Source organism: Bufo gargarizans, chromosome 9 (assembly GCF_014858855.1).
Source record: "Bufo gargarizans isolate SCDJY-AF-19 chromosome 9, ASM1485885v1, whole genome shotgun sequence".
Taxonomy (NCBI): domain Eukaryota; kingdom Metazoa; phylum Chordata; class Amphibia; order Anura; family Bufonidae; genus Bufo; species Bufo gargarizans.
In genome coordinates, this window is record NC_058088.1 from 162,384,264 (window position 1) to 162,400,080 (window position 15,817).

Consider the following 15,817-nt stretch of genomic DNA (forward strand, 5'->3'; position numbering starts at 1 on the left):
GTTGAAATCATGACTATTTGCTAAGATACTGGATATTTACAGTTGGTTGCAAAATTCAACATACTGAATCTGAATCGTTACAATTGGCAGCACTGTATTATATGTTGATGCCATCTGCATAACGAAAAGTAAAAAAAAAAGTCTAAAAAAACTAGTATGGCTAATTTCACATCTAAGTTTTTCTGGATCATGGATCAGAAAAAACACTTCCGTTAGGATAATACAACCGTCTGCATCAGTTATGAACGGATCCGGTTGTATTATCTCTAAAATAGCCACAACAGATCTGTCACTAAAAGCATTGTAAGTCAATAGGCGCTGGATCCGTTTTCTTTTGTGTCCGAGAAAATGGATACGGCACCACTGACTTAGGGTCCATTCACAGGTCCGTTGTTTGTTTCCTGATCTGTTCCGTTTTTTGCTGAACAGATCTGGACCAGATCTGGACCCATTCATTTTCAATGGGTCCTGAAAAAAAAACGGACAGCACAATGTCAGATTTGTTTTCAGGACCCATTGAAAATGAATGGGTCCAGATCTGGTCCAGATCTGTTCAGCAAAAAACGGAACAGATCAGGAAAGAAACAACGGACGTGTGAATGGACCCTTACATTGTGTTTCCGTCTTGCTCCACATACCATTCCGGTTCTTGCATCTGTGTTTTCCTTTCCGGCAGAGAATCTCAAAACCGAAGGAAAATGCATCTGTTTGAATAATACAACCGGCTGCATCAGTTCAGAACGGATCCCGTTGTATTATATCGGAAATGAACATGCCGATAAAACCGTGTCTGAAAAAAAACAAAAAACACGATCTTTTTGATCAGTTTTCCAATGCCGCACACAAAAACACTGCTGGCAGCATTTTTGTGTGCGTCATGGGAACGCAATGAAAAGGAACTGAATGCATTTTGGAGCACTCCGTTCCGTTTAGTTCAGTTTTGTAACCATTGACAATGAATGGGGACAAAACGGAAGCGTTTTCCTCCGGTATTGAGATCCTGTGACGGCTCTCAACAGCGGAAAGGAAAACGCAGATGTTAAAGTTAAAAGTTAAAAAGCCTTTGTCATATTTTCCATTTTGGTCCTTTCTAGGATGAATGACGAAGGACATATATGTTAGTTGTGCTTGGCCAGCTACTTTAGACCGGGAGGCGGACACAACTGATATACGTGCAGAGCACTTCAGTGCAAACATCCGGTGTCTATCCCCTGAAAGTGAGGGACAGAAAAATTGAGCATTCAGTGTCAGCATCACAACTGACGCCCTGGATGTACGAGAACGATCCCATAAAAAACTACGGGATCAGTTCTAGCTTCAATTGTCCTCCGGAGTTCTCCACTTCACACTGGAACAGGAACTGAACCGGATCGCTGGACATATGTCAAGCCAATGATCTCCTTCTATTACAAGCAGAACATTAAATACATGTTCAATTGACTATAGAAGAACATCAACTTTTAACAAGACAGGGTCTTCCTGCCAAATGCAAGAATTGAGAAAAAGCCATACAAAAGAATTAAGCTGAGGCCAACGATTGTGATCTTCACAGGCTTCAGAAAGCCATGCTCGCAAACCAACTACTAGAGCAAAGACGGAAGTACTTCACCCGCTCCCAGACTCCTGTAGGAACAAAATTATGGGAAGCGCGAGTCTTTCAGATGCTAATGGGGGTCCTTTGCCCTCAAACAATGATGAACTGCTCTGGAGTTAATAGATTTCTGTGGAAGAGATTCATCTCTTACTTTTAACAAAGCAGGATGTTTTGGAGGGAAGGGAGAAAACGTGTGGTGGAGTTGGTGAAAGAACCTTTTACAAGCTTTGTCTTGACACATAAGCTGCATTTCCCTTCCTAATCCTCAACGCGGCATGAATGGAAGGGTTGCAATAACTCCTTCGTGGCCAGTTTGACTTGGACCTTATTGCAGTAATTCCATCCATTTCCAATTGTCTTGTCCATCCCCATTTCATCAATAGAAAGTGTCATCATGAGGTAGGGGTCTCCTCCGATATCATCAAGCACTCGTCTCCTCCCGTCTATGATACTAAATACCAATTATTTACCTCCCTAGGATGGAAAGGTGAAAACACTCAGGAAAAAAATAAGGCTATAAGATAATGAGGCTGGCTCCCAAGAACGTGGAAGGCAAACATAAATGCATACTGCACTCCTTCAAGTAGAACATCATTTTACTAGAGGAGGACTGATAACAAGAGCACTAGATGCCGGAGGCAACCCCCCTATTTATCAGTACCCCACTGTATATCATAACATACTACTAGACTTAAAGGAGTTGTCCGGGTTCGGACCTGAACCCGGACATATGCCCGTTTTCACCCAGGCAGCCCCTCTGACATGAGCATCAGAGCATTTCATGCTTTTTCTGGCGATCCGGTGACGTACCAGGCTCTCCATTGGTAAAGCTAGCCAGAGGCTTCCGCCTAGCAGTGAGCCCGGTGACGTCACCGGCAATAATGGGCAGGCTTTATTGCTGCCCTAGCCTGTAAAATGGCTAGGGCAGCACTAAAGCCTGCCATTCAGAGGTCCTGCCTGGGTGAAAATGGGGATATGTCTGGGTTCAGAGCTCTTTAACTGCCGCAGATGAGAACCTACCATAATCTGTCATGTGTTGTTGTTCAACTTAAGTTGTATTTAACTAATTCTAAGACCTGCTAAGGACTAGATTATAATTTTTTTTAACGTCCTGATACACAGAGGGTGTACGTCTAAGCAAAGAGGGCGTACGTTACTTTTTTTCATGACTGTAGGTCTACTTTTTGGGTACATAAATCAGACCTGCTGTCTGTCTATCTATCATGTCACTGACCCAGAGCTACACTGAATGAGGCCACCAGTCGATGCCTGCCCACTCCATAAAGGGGGCTGTGCGATGGGCACTCAGCTTAGGGGTTACAGCCCCTGGTAGACACTCAGCTTAGAGCCCCTTCAAATGTCCAGCTATCCGCTTCAGCGTGAATCAGAAAACATTGAAGGGGAACTGAAGGCAGAACTGATCCTATAGTTTCCTATGGGATCGTTCTCATACATCTGATGCATCAGCTATGATGCCGGATGTCCAATAGCGCTGGAAATAAAATCGATGCATCCACAGTTTTTCTGGCCGGCATTATCATAGATGATGGATCTGTGCACTGACATTAGCACTGGGCGCTTATGACAAAAATGAACATGTGACCTTGATTTAGATTATTGAACAATTTGTGTAGGGGTGTGGCTTAGGGGGTGTTATATGACACCAATGGCTTGATCACATTTGATTATATATATACTGCTTGTATATGACTTTACAATTTTTAACCCCTTAGTGATTAGCCTGTTTTGGGCCTTACTGACTAATTGTTTTTTGTCGCCTTCCAAGAGCTATAACTTTTTCCATTTTTCTGTATATGTAGCTGTATGAGGGCTTGTTTTTTGCAGGGCGAGTTGTAGTTTTTAAGGGTGTCATTTGGGGGTACACATAACTACGTTCTAAATTTTGGGGCGTTCATTTTTTGGCATCAATAACATAATATGTTTATTCTCTGGGTCAGTACAATTATAGCAATACCAAACACATATATATATTTTCTTTTTTTTTACTATGTTTGTGCAATAAAATCCCTTTTGCATCACCGCATCCCAAGACCCATAACTTTTTTTATTTTTATTTCTATGGAGTTCTGTGAGGGCTTGATTTGTGCAGGACAACTTCTAGTTTTCATTAGTGTCATTTTGGGGTAAATACTTTTTGATCGCTTGTTATTAAGTTCTTTCGGTGGCAACGAAGAATAAATTAGCAATTCTGCTTTATTTATTTTTTACGGCATTTACCGTAGGCGACAATTTCCATGATATTTGTGTATTGCGGGCCATTACGGACGTGGCGATACCAAACATGTGGGGGAGTTTTTACTTTCATTTTTTTTCATTGAAAAACATATTCTCATTAAAAAGAATGTATTTTTGTAATTGTAATTTTTTCTTTTATTTAATCTTTTTTTTTTAACTACCGTACTTACAAGGGAACTATAACAAGTGATCTTTTGATTGCTTCTAAAATACAATGCACTATAGCTATAGTGCAATGCATTTTAATGTCAGAGAGGCGCAGCCAGCTAGAAAACACTCAAGGCAGGCTTGGAGCCTATACCAGTACCCGGCCTGCATATACACACATCGGCATCACGCGATCGCATTTGTGGTGTGCCGATGGGAGACAAAGGGAGTCTGCTCTCTCTGTCACACCTTACATGCTGCGGACAGCATGAAAGGGGTTAAACAGACTGGATCGGCACTCCTGCCAGTCAGGGTTGTTAGAGCAGAAGCGTGGCTCTCATCTGAGAGCTGAGCCCACACTCTCTCCTACACAAAAGACCCGTGCAGCGCTTAGACCGGGCCACCGTGAGAAAGTGGCGGCCCATCCTAAGGCCCCTTAGTGACCTCTGTAAAAAGGTTGTCACTAAGGGGTTAAGGAAAAACTATACTGAAAAAAAACGGACATAGGCAAACTGACATAGTCGTTTTTGTTTTTTTATCGATTAATCGCCCAATCCTAACTGACACCTATCTCAGTCATGTCCGGCTCCCGTCCTAAAAATTAAAGGCCAAAACTGATATATGTAAAGCGTGTCCCAGCGGTTACAGTCTCTGATTGGCTCAGGAGTGACTTGGCTTCCAGTTGGCCACACAGGGCCTTTTCTGGTTATGAAACACTGTCCTGGCAGAGCAAAACAAGACAGCAGTTTGGTTCTAGATGAGGACGCTTGAAGCAGTCTGCAACCGCTCAACAGGATACCCAGGGTCACTGCCTTTTCAGCCATAAATGCTGTCAGGCTCCTTCTCCAAAGACATCCTGAGATCTTGGCTGCACAGTCAGTCCCTTATCTCACCTGACAGGTCCTCCATACACACAATAACCATGAGGAGCACCAAAGCATCTCCCAATAAACTATGGTTCCACACTGGAGTTCGTGTAGCAACAGACCACCATTCTCACCAATAAACAAAGCAAATCCACACAATAACTTCTTAAAAACACAGTTATCTAAAAATAAAGAATGGTAACACACATTGGTCGTATCCCAGAATCAGAACATCAGTGTCCACTTAGCTCCACTGGGACTATGACCAAATGAAGAGTGTGGGTCACTTCTTTTCTGGTGGCTGCTATCAGCGTTGGTTACTGAAGTATGAATAAAATTATTTTTTATTTTATTATACAAGGGAAATACTCTCTGTATCGGACTCGAGACTGGAAAACCGATCATTTTTAGAAAACAGTTAAATGAAGGAGACGACTGGAAGAGAAACAATAAGATAGAAGGATGGAAGCATCTCAGAGGGATGAATAAGTGATCTAAGTGAGCATAGGAAAGGTTATCGACCGACATGCTTTCACAAAGAGGGGGGAAAAAAAAGCTTTTCTAAGAACGGCGGATCTATAACAGCATGTTTGAACCATTCAGCAAACACTGTATATTTTAGAAGGATGAGCGTGCAAGATTAAAAGTAACGGCATTGTTGAAATCCTCAACATGCAACAGCCACAGGATCTTTCGGAAGGATAATGGCAAACGCATTGTTCAGAAGTGTGGAAGCAGGGTGAAGCTACAGTACCTGAGGGCACTTTGTCTATTACAGCTGCTTAGCGGAGCAGGGAGGCTTCTCCTGGCCAATTCTCCCCACAATACTCCATCAAACCCAGAGGGCCACATCCAGTCTGCATAACATCATTAATTGTGTCTCTCAAGAGCCTCCAACACTTCAAGATCTAAAATGTGGGATGCTCAGACCTTACCTGCCTACAGAAAACCGCAGCCCGTCTCGGATGGAGCCAGTCTGCAGTAACTAACGTACGTGGAGTTTTACTTTTGCGAGCTCACAAAGTGGCTGTGCAAGCTAGGAAAGAACGCAGCAGTCTAAGGGTTACATCAACTCATATACTTCTGGGACTTGTGCATTAATAGTAACTTCAAGCTCCATGAAACGTTCTCCACAGGGTCCGCAACACTTCAGACGTCTTTCCACACTCTTACAACAACATTATGACCAAATATTCATTAAGTTAGCATTCAAGAAATTAATCAGACAAAACTGAGAAAAATTAAACAAGTACGGTACCTTGTCTAGATGCATTTTCTCCAGGACGGCTCACTTCCACATAAACTTCAAATGTGTTCTCCGGGTTTTGCCTGAAAGGTAATTAATAGGGTAATAATTCGACAGATGCACGAGACCTGGTTCTTATCAAGCCCACATTACGCAGTGCTCTATTTTAATAGTATATGCATTCCTACGGTCACATCATGGACTGTCCGTATCCGTGTGGCCGAGCCGCAAATTATAGAACATGTCCTATTCTTTTTCAATAGGGCCCCCAAAGAGTGTGCGATGCACACGGGCCACATCCGTATTTTGTAGATCTTCAAAACGGCCACGTGAATGCCTCCTTAGACCTGCCTATGTAGTTTCCTGGGACTACTAATGATTTGTATATCTATAGCTACAGCAGAGATCAGCAACCTCCGGCACCCTAGCTGTTCAGAAACTACAACTCCCAGAATGCTTAATTTACTTGTATGGGAGTTAGAAGAATAGCAGAGTATGTTTGCATGCTGGGAGTTGTAGTTTCACAGCAGCTGGAGTCCGAAGGCTGGTGATCCCTGACCTACAGTATCTTTGGGATTACGCGGTTACTGAAGCGACCACAGGCACACAAACAATCAAGATGGTGGACAGAAGCTGGGCTATTCTCTTCTAAAAAGCTAGCGGCTGCACGATAGAGGACAGTAGGTATGATTTCATGTGACGGCTAGTCGTTCTATTTAGAGGTACATTTAAAGAGTCTCTGTACTTTCACACAATTTCGCTTAATTTAATAGAAAATGGTATAACTAGCAAATTTCTAAATCACTTCATTTAAAAAATACGCCACCTGAAAAAAGTCATGGCCACTAGGAGTGTCACTTCCACCTAATGCAGTCCACTGCCTGTTGTCAGGCAAGATCAGTCCCTGGAAACAGAAGACGGCTGACAGAAAGTGGGGGCGCGTCAGAGCTACCTGAGATCCTGAGCCTGATAAAAGAAGTACTGCTTAGGGTACTTTCACACTTGCGTTGTTGGATTCCAGCAGGCAGTTCCGTCGCCGTCCGGCAATCTGTATGTAAACAGATACCATTTGTAGACTGATCCGGATGCGGATCTGTCTCGCAAATGAATTGCAATACCGGATCCGTCTCTCTGGTATTTATCTTTTTCACATTTTTAAAGGTCTGCGCATGCGCAGACCACAAAACCGGATCAGTTTTTCCGGAACACTTGGGCCGGATCCGGCATTAATGAATTTCAATGGAAAATAATACTGGCATTCCGCTGTATTTTCTCCGTCCAAAAAACGTACAGTGACTGAACTGAAGACATCCTGATGCATACTAAACGGATTACTCTCCATTCAGAATGCATTAGGATAAAACTGATCAGTTCTTTTCTGGCATCGAGCCCCTAGGACGGAACTCAATACCGGAAAAGTTTAAGGCAAGTGTGAAAGTACCCTAATGAACATCACAGGAGCCTCCTGTGTGTCTGTAACGGCTCATCTCCGTATGCGATCCGAAACGGAAACAGTAACTTATCAATCACCAAACACATGAGCCATATGGGCTGGGCATAGCATTTCTGCAGTATGGATCCGCAAAATATGGATGAAATACGGATGAGTTCCATGTTCGTTCTGCATTTTTTGTGGACCCATTGACCGTGATTTGCGGACAATGATAGGACATGCACTACTTTTTTGCAGAACGGAAATACGGAAACAAAATGCACACGGAGTACCTTCCATTGTTTTTGCAGACCCATTAAAGTGAATGGTTCCACATACGGTCCGCAAAAAAAAACGGAACGAACACGCGAACTCATCCGTATTTCATCCATATTTTGCGGATCCATACTTTAGAAATGCTATGCCCAGCGCATATTGCTCGTGTTTGGTGATTAATAAGTTACTGTTTCCTTTTCCGATCCGCAAAAAAACGGATCGCATACGGAAACTATACGGAGATGTTTTGTGGAATAACGGAACGGAGGAGGACTTAAATCCGAGGAAAAAAAACCTCAGATACGGAACAACGAATCCGTGAAAAACGGACCGCAAAACAACGGTCGTGTGCATGAGCCCTTACAGACACACAGGAGGCTCCTGTGATATTCATAAGGGTACTTTCACACTTGCCTTAAACTTTTCCGGTATTGAGTTCCGTCCTAGGGGCTCAATACTGGAAAAAAAAATGATCAGTTTGTGTGCATGAGCCCTAAGGGCTCATGCACACGACCGTATGGCTTTTTCAGTGTTTTGCGGTCCGTTTTATACGGACCCGTTGTTCCGTTTTTTGTATCCATTGTGTTTCCGTTTACCATATACAGTAATTACATAGAAAAAAATGGGCTGGGCAAAACATTTTCAATAGATGGTTCCACAAAAACAGAACTGATACGGAAGACATATGGATGCATTTCCGTATGTGTTTTTTTTTTTTTTGCAGACCTATTGACTTGAATGGAGCCAAGCACCGTGATTTGCGGACAAGAATAGGACATGTTCTATCTTTTCACGGTACGGAAATACTGAAACAGAATGCACACGGAAACACTTCATTTTTTTTTTGCTGAACCATTGAAATGAATGGTTCAGTATATGTACCGCATACTGAACTAAAAAAAACGCCAGTATACTGAACGCAAAATACTGTCGTGTCCATGAGCCCTAAGTGTGATTTCTCCTTCCTTATCAGCTTTTTGAGTTCCCTAGAAGAAAAACAAACATAGTAGGAAGTAAGGGACGTATGGTCACTTGGTCACTACAGAACAGTGCTTCTGAGTGAAATGCATCTAGCTGTGCGGATGAAACCGGTAATAATATGGCTGAAAAAAACATTAAGGAAGCCAAAACATAACTGCTCCTTGACAGTTATGATTGCACAAAGAAGCACAGTCATTATGCTAACTTTTTTTGAAAACTCAGGTACGCTTTAAGGTATAGTCCAATACAGATATATTATCAGCTCAATGTTCCTCATTTATAGCACACCAAGTTGTGCAAGGAACACCAGGAGTTCAGTTTTAGTCCATCAATAGGGTTGTCGGATGGACTAAAGCTCATTTTATGCATCCAAGCGACTACGGCTTATTCATTTCATGCAGATAGGTTACTTAAAGGGCGGAATATCTTTAATTAGTTCAAATGACCTAGTATTAAAATACATAGAATCTGAAGGACAGTGGCTGGGGTTCGGCCACATGCTCAGGTATTTCATGCAGTTTTTATGAAGCCAAAATCAGCAGTGGATCATAAAAAGAGAAAAAGAATAAAAGGACAGGTATTAGGAATCCACTCCCCGATATAGCTTTAAAAACTGCATAAAAAAACCAGAGCATGTGGCCATGTCCTTACACTTCTTTTTTTCCCTTCAATCTGTAATCGGTTGAGCAATTTCCTACATCTGTCCACACCCATGAGTTTATTTAGCACAACTGCCTATTAAAACAGCCAGCCAAGATAAAACAAAATTTAATCTGGTGCGATTTTGGGGCACTCCCTCAGCTCCGGAGCCACAGCTTCACATAAAAAAAATTCTACTCTCTGCTGTTAAACGGAGAGACCTGGGGCTATAGGATCCTGGGGAGATGCCTAAATGCTTGCAAAATTGGGCTGGTCTTGCTCGTGAAGTGTGTCTTCAGGGTCTCCAATTTTTTTTTTTTTGTTTTACATCATAAAACCTAGCAAAACTATTTCACGGCGTTGGAGGGCACAGAGGAACCGTGACTGTTGCACTCTGTCACGCTTGCATATGGTTAACATTAACCCTTTCACTTCTGATGCAGGCCAATTTTGAGAAGAGCAACTGGGATCAATGCAGTTTTAATTTCGTGCATATATAACACCACGTGACTGTTTGCATTAGTTAGGCCTTAAAATTTGTTTGAAATCCTATAAGCATTCCAGGGTGGATAAAAATCAATAATTTTTTTTTTCAAAAAAATCTAATTTTTTTATTTAAAATCAGATTTTGTTTTATTTAAATCTGATTTTTTTTAATATAAAATGCTTTTTGAGGAAAATATATTACCATCCAAAGGTTATTCCATCATGAATCAAAGATTATATTTTTTTAATTATGTAGAATAAGGCTGTATATGTTTAATTTTTTGGGTAAATAAATTCCATTTATCCATTCACAATGTCATGCTCTTCCAGAGGTTTTTGTAAGATTATTGGGCAGTTTCTCTGCCTACAAGATATTATCACAGATGCTTGGTTTACTTTTGCAGTTCTCAAAACTGAATTTGACTCAGCAGAGATCACATGCCTCTTCTTCACCGCAAAAATGTTATAACATGAACAGAGTTGAGAAAAAGACCTTAATCCTAACTTCTACAAACCTATGAATACAGAATCAACCTAATCAAACTAATATGAAAAGTTGTTATTCTAAAAATCTTCATCTACTTGCATATTCTAAGTTATACCAGCAAGAATTAGTCTTTATGTAGAAAACTATGATTTAAATCAAATCCACCCTGATTAAAACTACTGAAAGCGTAAGGGGCAAATATTACTATCTACTGCAATGGTCATGTCGGCAACTGTAAGCAGTGCTCGGAGTCCTGCTACGATCATTGGTCTCCTGCATTGTGTACACAAGTTCTTCACGTCTTATGAAGTCATGGCGCATTACTAGGATATACCATGACATCATGCTGATGGTGGTGCGACCTCTGGGATGCCCACACAACCCCTCTGTGCACGCAGCGCCACAGTCACCTGTTGGAGTGAGGGGATAGCTGCTATTCAATGCTGGTTCAATTCCAGGAGCCAAATGCTAGTTACTAATGCCAAGCACTCACTGGGGGACATTTATGAAGACTGAAATTCCCATACACCAGTATTGATCTCCCTGCATTGGACTGAGGGGAAAATGATCCATAATTTGTGACTTATTTGCGCCACAATAGTGGCATAAAATATTTAGAAAATGGCCCCTATAGAGCCATGGTGACCACATTTAAATTGACTTAAAGGGGTTGGCCAATTACCAATGACATTTCTTATAAAAGGTATAAACTGTGCACTGTCCCCCACAAAGTACACATACTTACCGGGCATCTTCTGCAAGATGGCGGCAGTCAGGCTTTTCATGGCTTCCACTACCGTACTTCTGCACAGGTATACGATGGCAAGTGGTCTCTCCCGGCGCATGCTCAGATAAAGGCATTAGAATCCTCTGTATTTGAGCAGGAACCGGACATGTCCACTGACTGCTCGGCGTCTGCGCAGAAGTACAGGTAGCGAGGGACAGCCCAAGGAAGAGGTCACATGAATAAGTCATGTAGCTGCTGTCCTCTAATACAGGGTTCCTCAACTCCAGTCCTCTGCAGCCACCTACCGGTCATGATTTCAGAATATCCCACAAAATGAACACCTGTGGTAAGTCCTAATGCCCTGACACTCATTATATCACCTGCTCAATACTAAGGAAATCCTGAAAACATGACAGGTAGGTGGGCCCTGAGGACTGGAGTTGAGGAACCCTGCTGTAGCAGTCTATGGACGCAAAGGATAGCCGGTGTGTTTACTATGCGTGATACCAGGGCAGACGGGGGCCTCACTATAATAGTACAAAGTCATGTACGCTTATATGGAGTTTAAAAGGACTGATCATGGCATTTTGAGGAATGTCATTGTAAATTAGTCAACCCCTTTACTAGCAAAAAGTTTTCAAAAGTTAAAGGGCATCTGTCAGCAGTTTTGTACCTATGACACTGGCTGACCTGTTACATGTGCGCTTGGAAGCTTAAGGCATCTGTGCTGGTCCCATGTTCATACGTGCCTGCATTGCTGAGAAGAATGACATTTTAGAATATGCAAATGAGCCTCTAAGAGCAATGGGGGCGTTGCCGTTACACCTAGAGGCTCAGCGCTCTCTGCAGCTGCTGCTCCCTCTGTACTTTCATCCACAGGGCCAGCAGTGAAAACATCATAATGCCTGGCCGTGTCAATCACACAGGGAGCAGATGGAAGAGCGCCTGTATTAATTCAGAATCCTATAGTAAGGCATTTGAACGTGGGTTTAATGGGTTGACCTTTCTTAGTTCTAGCCTGGCCATCGCTTACAACTCTCGCCAGAAAAGTACAAACTTTTATTACTTTTATGGACCTTGTAGATGATGTCTTTGTTGGTGCTACATTTCATCTGAGGGGCTCGCACAGAAGACGTATATTGGCTGTGTAAGTATTATGGAAATGAAAGGGAAGGCATAATTGTGGCTGTCATATTCCCTTTCAGTAGGAACGGATCAGTGTAATAATGTGCTACAGCTCCAGCTTGATGAAGCCTGTCCTGCAGTAATTTGTGCAACCAGGCCAGCCTTCATAAAATATATATGACACAAGTCACTCGCTGAAAGAAGATCGCAGCAAGAAAGAAGAAAGAAAACCTTCCTGTCTCCCTCCTGCTGGGACCCAACCCCAATTTGGATCGCAAAAAAAATAAAATAAAAAAATATATGGAAGAAAAGTTACACTTATGTGAAAAAAAATCCTTAAAGTGAACCTCAGGTTCACTAAAAAATAATAAAACATGTTAAATGGGGAACGAACAGAACACTTATATGGTTTGAAACGGGGGGTTTCAAACTGCCTGATATACACTGGGTATTTGGTAGTCTAAGACACTTCCTCCTACCTTCGAATTGGCCAGCACTGCTCTTCTGAACAGTGCTGGCCAATCCAAAAGCAGGGCTAGACAATCGAACTCTACTTTTCTGAGTTCGGTTGTACATGGGGGCTGTCTTATCAGTGACCGATAACATTCCCTGTGTGTATACAGAGATAGCTGTCAGTCACTGATAGCTGTACACAGGGAGGAGGTCTTATCAGTGACCGATAACATTCCCTGTGTGTATACAGAGATAGCTGTCAGTCACTGATAGCTGTACACAGGGAGGAGGTCTTATCAGTGACCGATAACATTCCCTGTGTAAGTGTGTATACAGAGATAGCTGTCAGTCCCTGATAGCTGTACACAGGGAGGAGGTCTTATCAGTGACAGATAACATTCTCTGTGTAAGTGTGTATACAGAGATAGCTGTCAGTCACTGATAGCTGTACACAGGGAAGAGGTCTTATCAGTGACCGATAACATTCCCTGTGTGTATACAGAGATAGCTGTTAGTCCCTGATAGCTGTACACAGGGAGGAGGTCTTATCAGTGACCGATAACATTCTCTGTGTAAGTGTGTATACAGAGATAGCTGTCAGTCACTGATAGCTGTACACAGGGAGGAGGTCTTATCAGTGACCGATAACATTCTCTGTGTAAGTGTGTATACAGAGATAGCTGTCAGTCACTGATAGCTGTACACAGGGAGGAGGTCTTATCAGTGACCGATAACATTCTCTGTGTAAGTGTGTATACAGAGATAGCTGTCAGTCACTGATAGCTGTACACAGGGAGGAGGTCTTATCAGTGACCGATAACATTCTCTGTGTAAGTGTGTATACAGAGATAGCTGTCAGTCACTGATAGCTGTACACAGGGAGGAGGTCTTATCAGTGACCGATAACATTCTCTGTGTAAGTATGTATACAGAGATAGCTGTCAGTCACTGATAGCTGTACACAGGGAGGAGGTCTTATCAGTGACCGATAACATTCTCTGTGTAAGGCCTCATGCACACGACCGCAGTTATGGTCTGCATCCGAATGTGGACCCATTCACTTCAATAAGGCCGCAAAAGATGTGGATAGCACTCAGTGTCCCTGCTCCGTTCCGTGGCCCTGCCAAAAAAGTATACCATGTCCTATTCTTGTCCGTTTGCGGACAAGAATATGCATTTCTACAATGGGCCGCCTGTTCCGTTAATTGCGGAAGGCACACGGGCGGCTTCCGTTTTTTGCAGACCGCAAAAAACGGTACAGTCGTGTGCGTGAGGCCTATGTGTGTATACATAGCTGTCAGTCACTTACAGTTGTACACGGGGAGGTGTTATCAGTGATTGATAGCATTCTGTGTGTATACCAGTTCTATAAATTACAAGTATTAGTAATTAGTATAAATCTGCTCAGCATCTCCCGCTCTGTAACATGCTGTCTGCAGATTGCACTGCGTACAGGTCTTCTTTAACACCTTCCGAACCTCTGCCATACATGTACAGTGGAAGTTTGGTCTTTAAAAATGGCACCTGCTAAGAAGCCGAGCTGCCGGGTACCTGCTGTTTTACACGGCAGACACCCAAAGGCAATGTCCGCGATTGGCAATAATGCAAGAAAATTGACATTTAACCCCTCAGATGCCGTGTGCAATTACAACCACGTCAGAGCAGTGAAACCTCAGAAGTGCTGGGTTTCAGGGGACCGAATGGCCTCAAATAATGCAGTATACGGGTCTAAAGCAGTCACTTCATATAGACACATACAGTTACAAGCATGTGTATAGTGCTGCACATGCTCCAACAAGTATGTTTTTTCTTTTGCACTATATTGTTATTATTTGTGATGCTGTAATTGCGCTATTCGCGCCTATGCCTATTGTGCTGTTCTCTTTTGTTAAAACTCAATAAAAATGTATTGAACACCACTACAAGCATGTGTATATTCACAAGAAGATTGGTTGCAGAAATTTCTGTGAACGTCCCATTTATCTGTCAGGGGTCAGCATCCTCCGGCACACCAGCTGTTGTGAAACTACTACTCCCAGCATGTTCTATTCACTTCTAGAAGTTTTGAGAACAGCTGAGCAGTTGTGCATGCTGGGAGTTGCAGTTGCCCAACACATTGAGAGCCATAGGGTGCTAAACCCTGGAATAGGTTTTGCTGAAAGCCAATGCAGGTGCAGCCGAAGTAACCCCATTCTCATGTGTGTAGCTGCATTAGAATCTGCACACCCTAATGGTCCACTGCAAGTAAATGACCGCAGGATGAAGTAAATGGAATGTTACACTTGTCCATATCTGTGCTGGAGCCTAATAATGAGGGGCTTCAAAAAGGTGCACTCCAAGGGCCCGTTAGACTACTCGAGGAGCCAATTTGTGGCCTGGCAATAAGAACATACACAAAGATTAATAGAAGACGCCCCAAATAGATGCCAGGCGGCTGCATGCAACTTTTGCTTTCAAGAACTGAAATACAAGTTTAAAAACAGCCCAAGAAAAAGGACCACAAGATCTGGTGTCCTAAGGGAACATAAGAGGTAGGTTGTGGCCACATACAGAGAATATTGATAGCATGGCACCCTGGATACAACATATTCCACAACTCTTACATCCCTCCTTTTAAGATGATGTACAAATGTGTCTTCAAGTTTTACATCTGGTAATGATGACGGAAACTGCCTGAGCCAGCACTACCGCAAATAGCCATGAATAATGTATACCCAGGATTCACCGCCATCCTACCAACCCTGCATTAACCCCTCCACCGGTCAAATTTGCAAGAACACGAGCCGTCAAATATCTTATTTTTTTTCCTGTATATTTATGTCAGTTGTAAGACCTATCCCAGTGGTCGGCAAACTGCGGCTCGCGAGCCACAAGCGGCTTTTTAGTCCCTTGAATGCGGCTCTTACAGGTTACCTGTGTGGCGGCGCTGCTAAGATTTGTAACTTCGCTACTGTCGCTCCGCTAAGCGCAGCTGCCCATGGAGTCCTGGGCGGCGCGCGGTCCGGACTAATATGGTAAGGAGGGGCCCCCCGCCGGCGGCCGCTCTGAGCCCCGCTCCGCCTGCCTCTTTAAGAGACTCGACGAGCAGTGGCTGTGAGTGAG

General features: G+C 43.0%; 1 protein-coding gene across 4 annotated transcripts in view; it reads right to left on the reverse strand.

The window, feature by feature from the left end:
• The window catches only part of DENND1A (DENN domain containing 1A), a 746,239-nt gene that overhangs the window by 716,511 nt on the left and 13,911 nt on the right, over window positions 1-15,817 (reverse strand). For all 4 annotated transcript variants that reach the window (XM_044305779.1, XM_044305777.1, XM_044305778.1 and 1 more), the window contains exon 2: window positions 6,122-6,192. In XM_044305779.1, coding sequence (XP_044161714.1) covers window positions 6,122-6,192 — 71 coding nt within the window. The remainder of the gene's footprint in view (window positions 1-6,121; window positions 6,193-15,817) is intronic.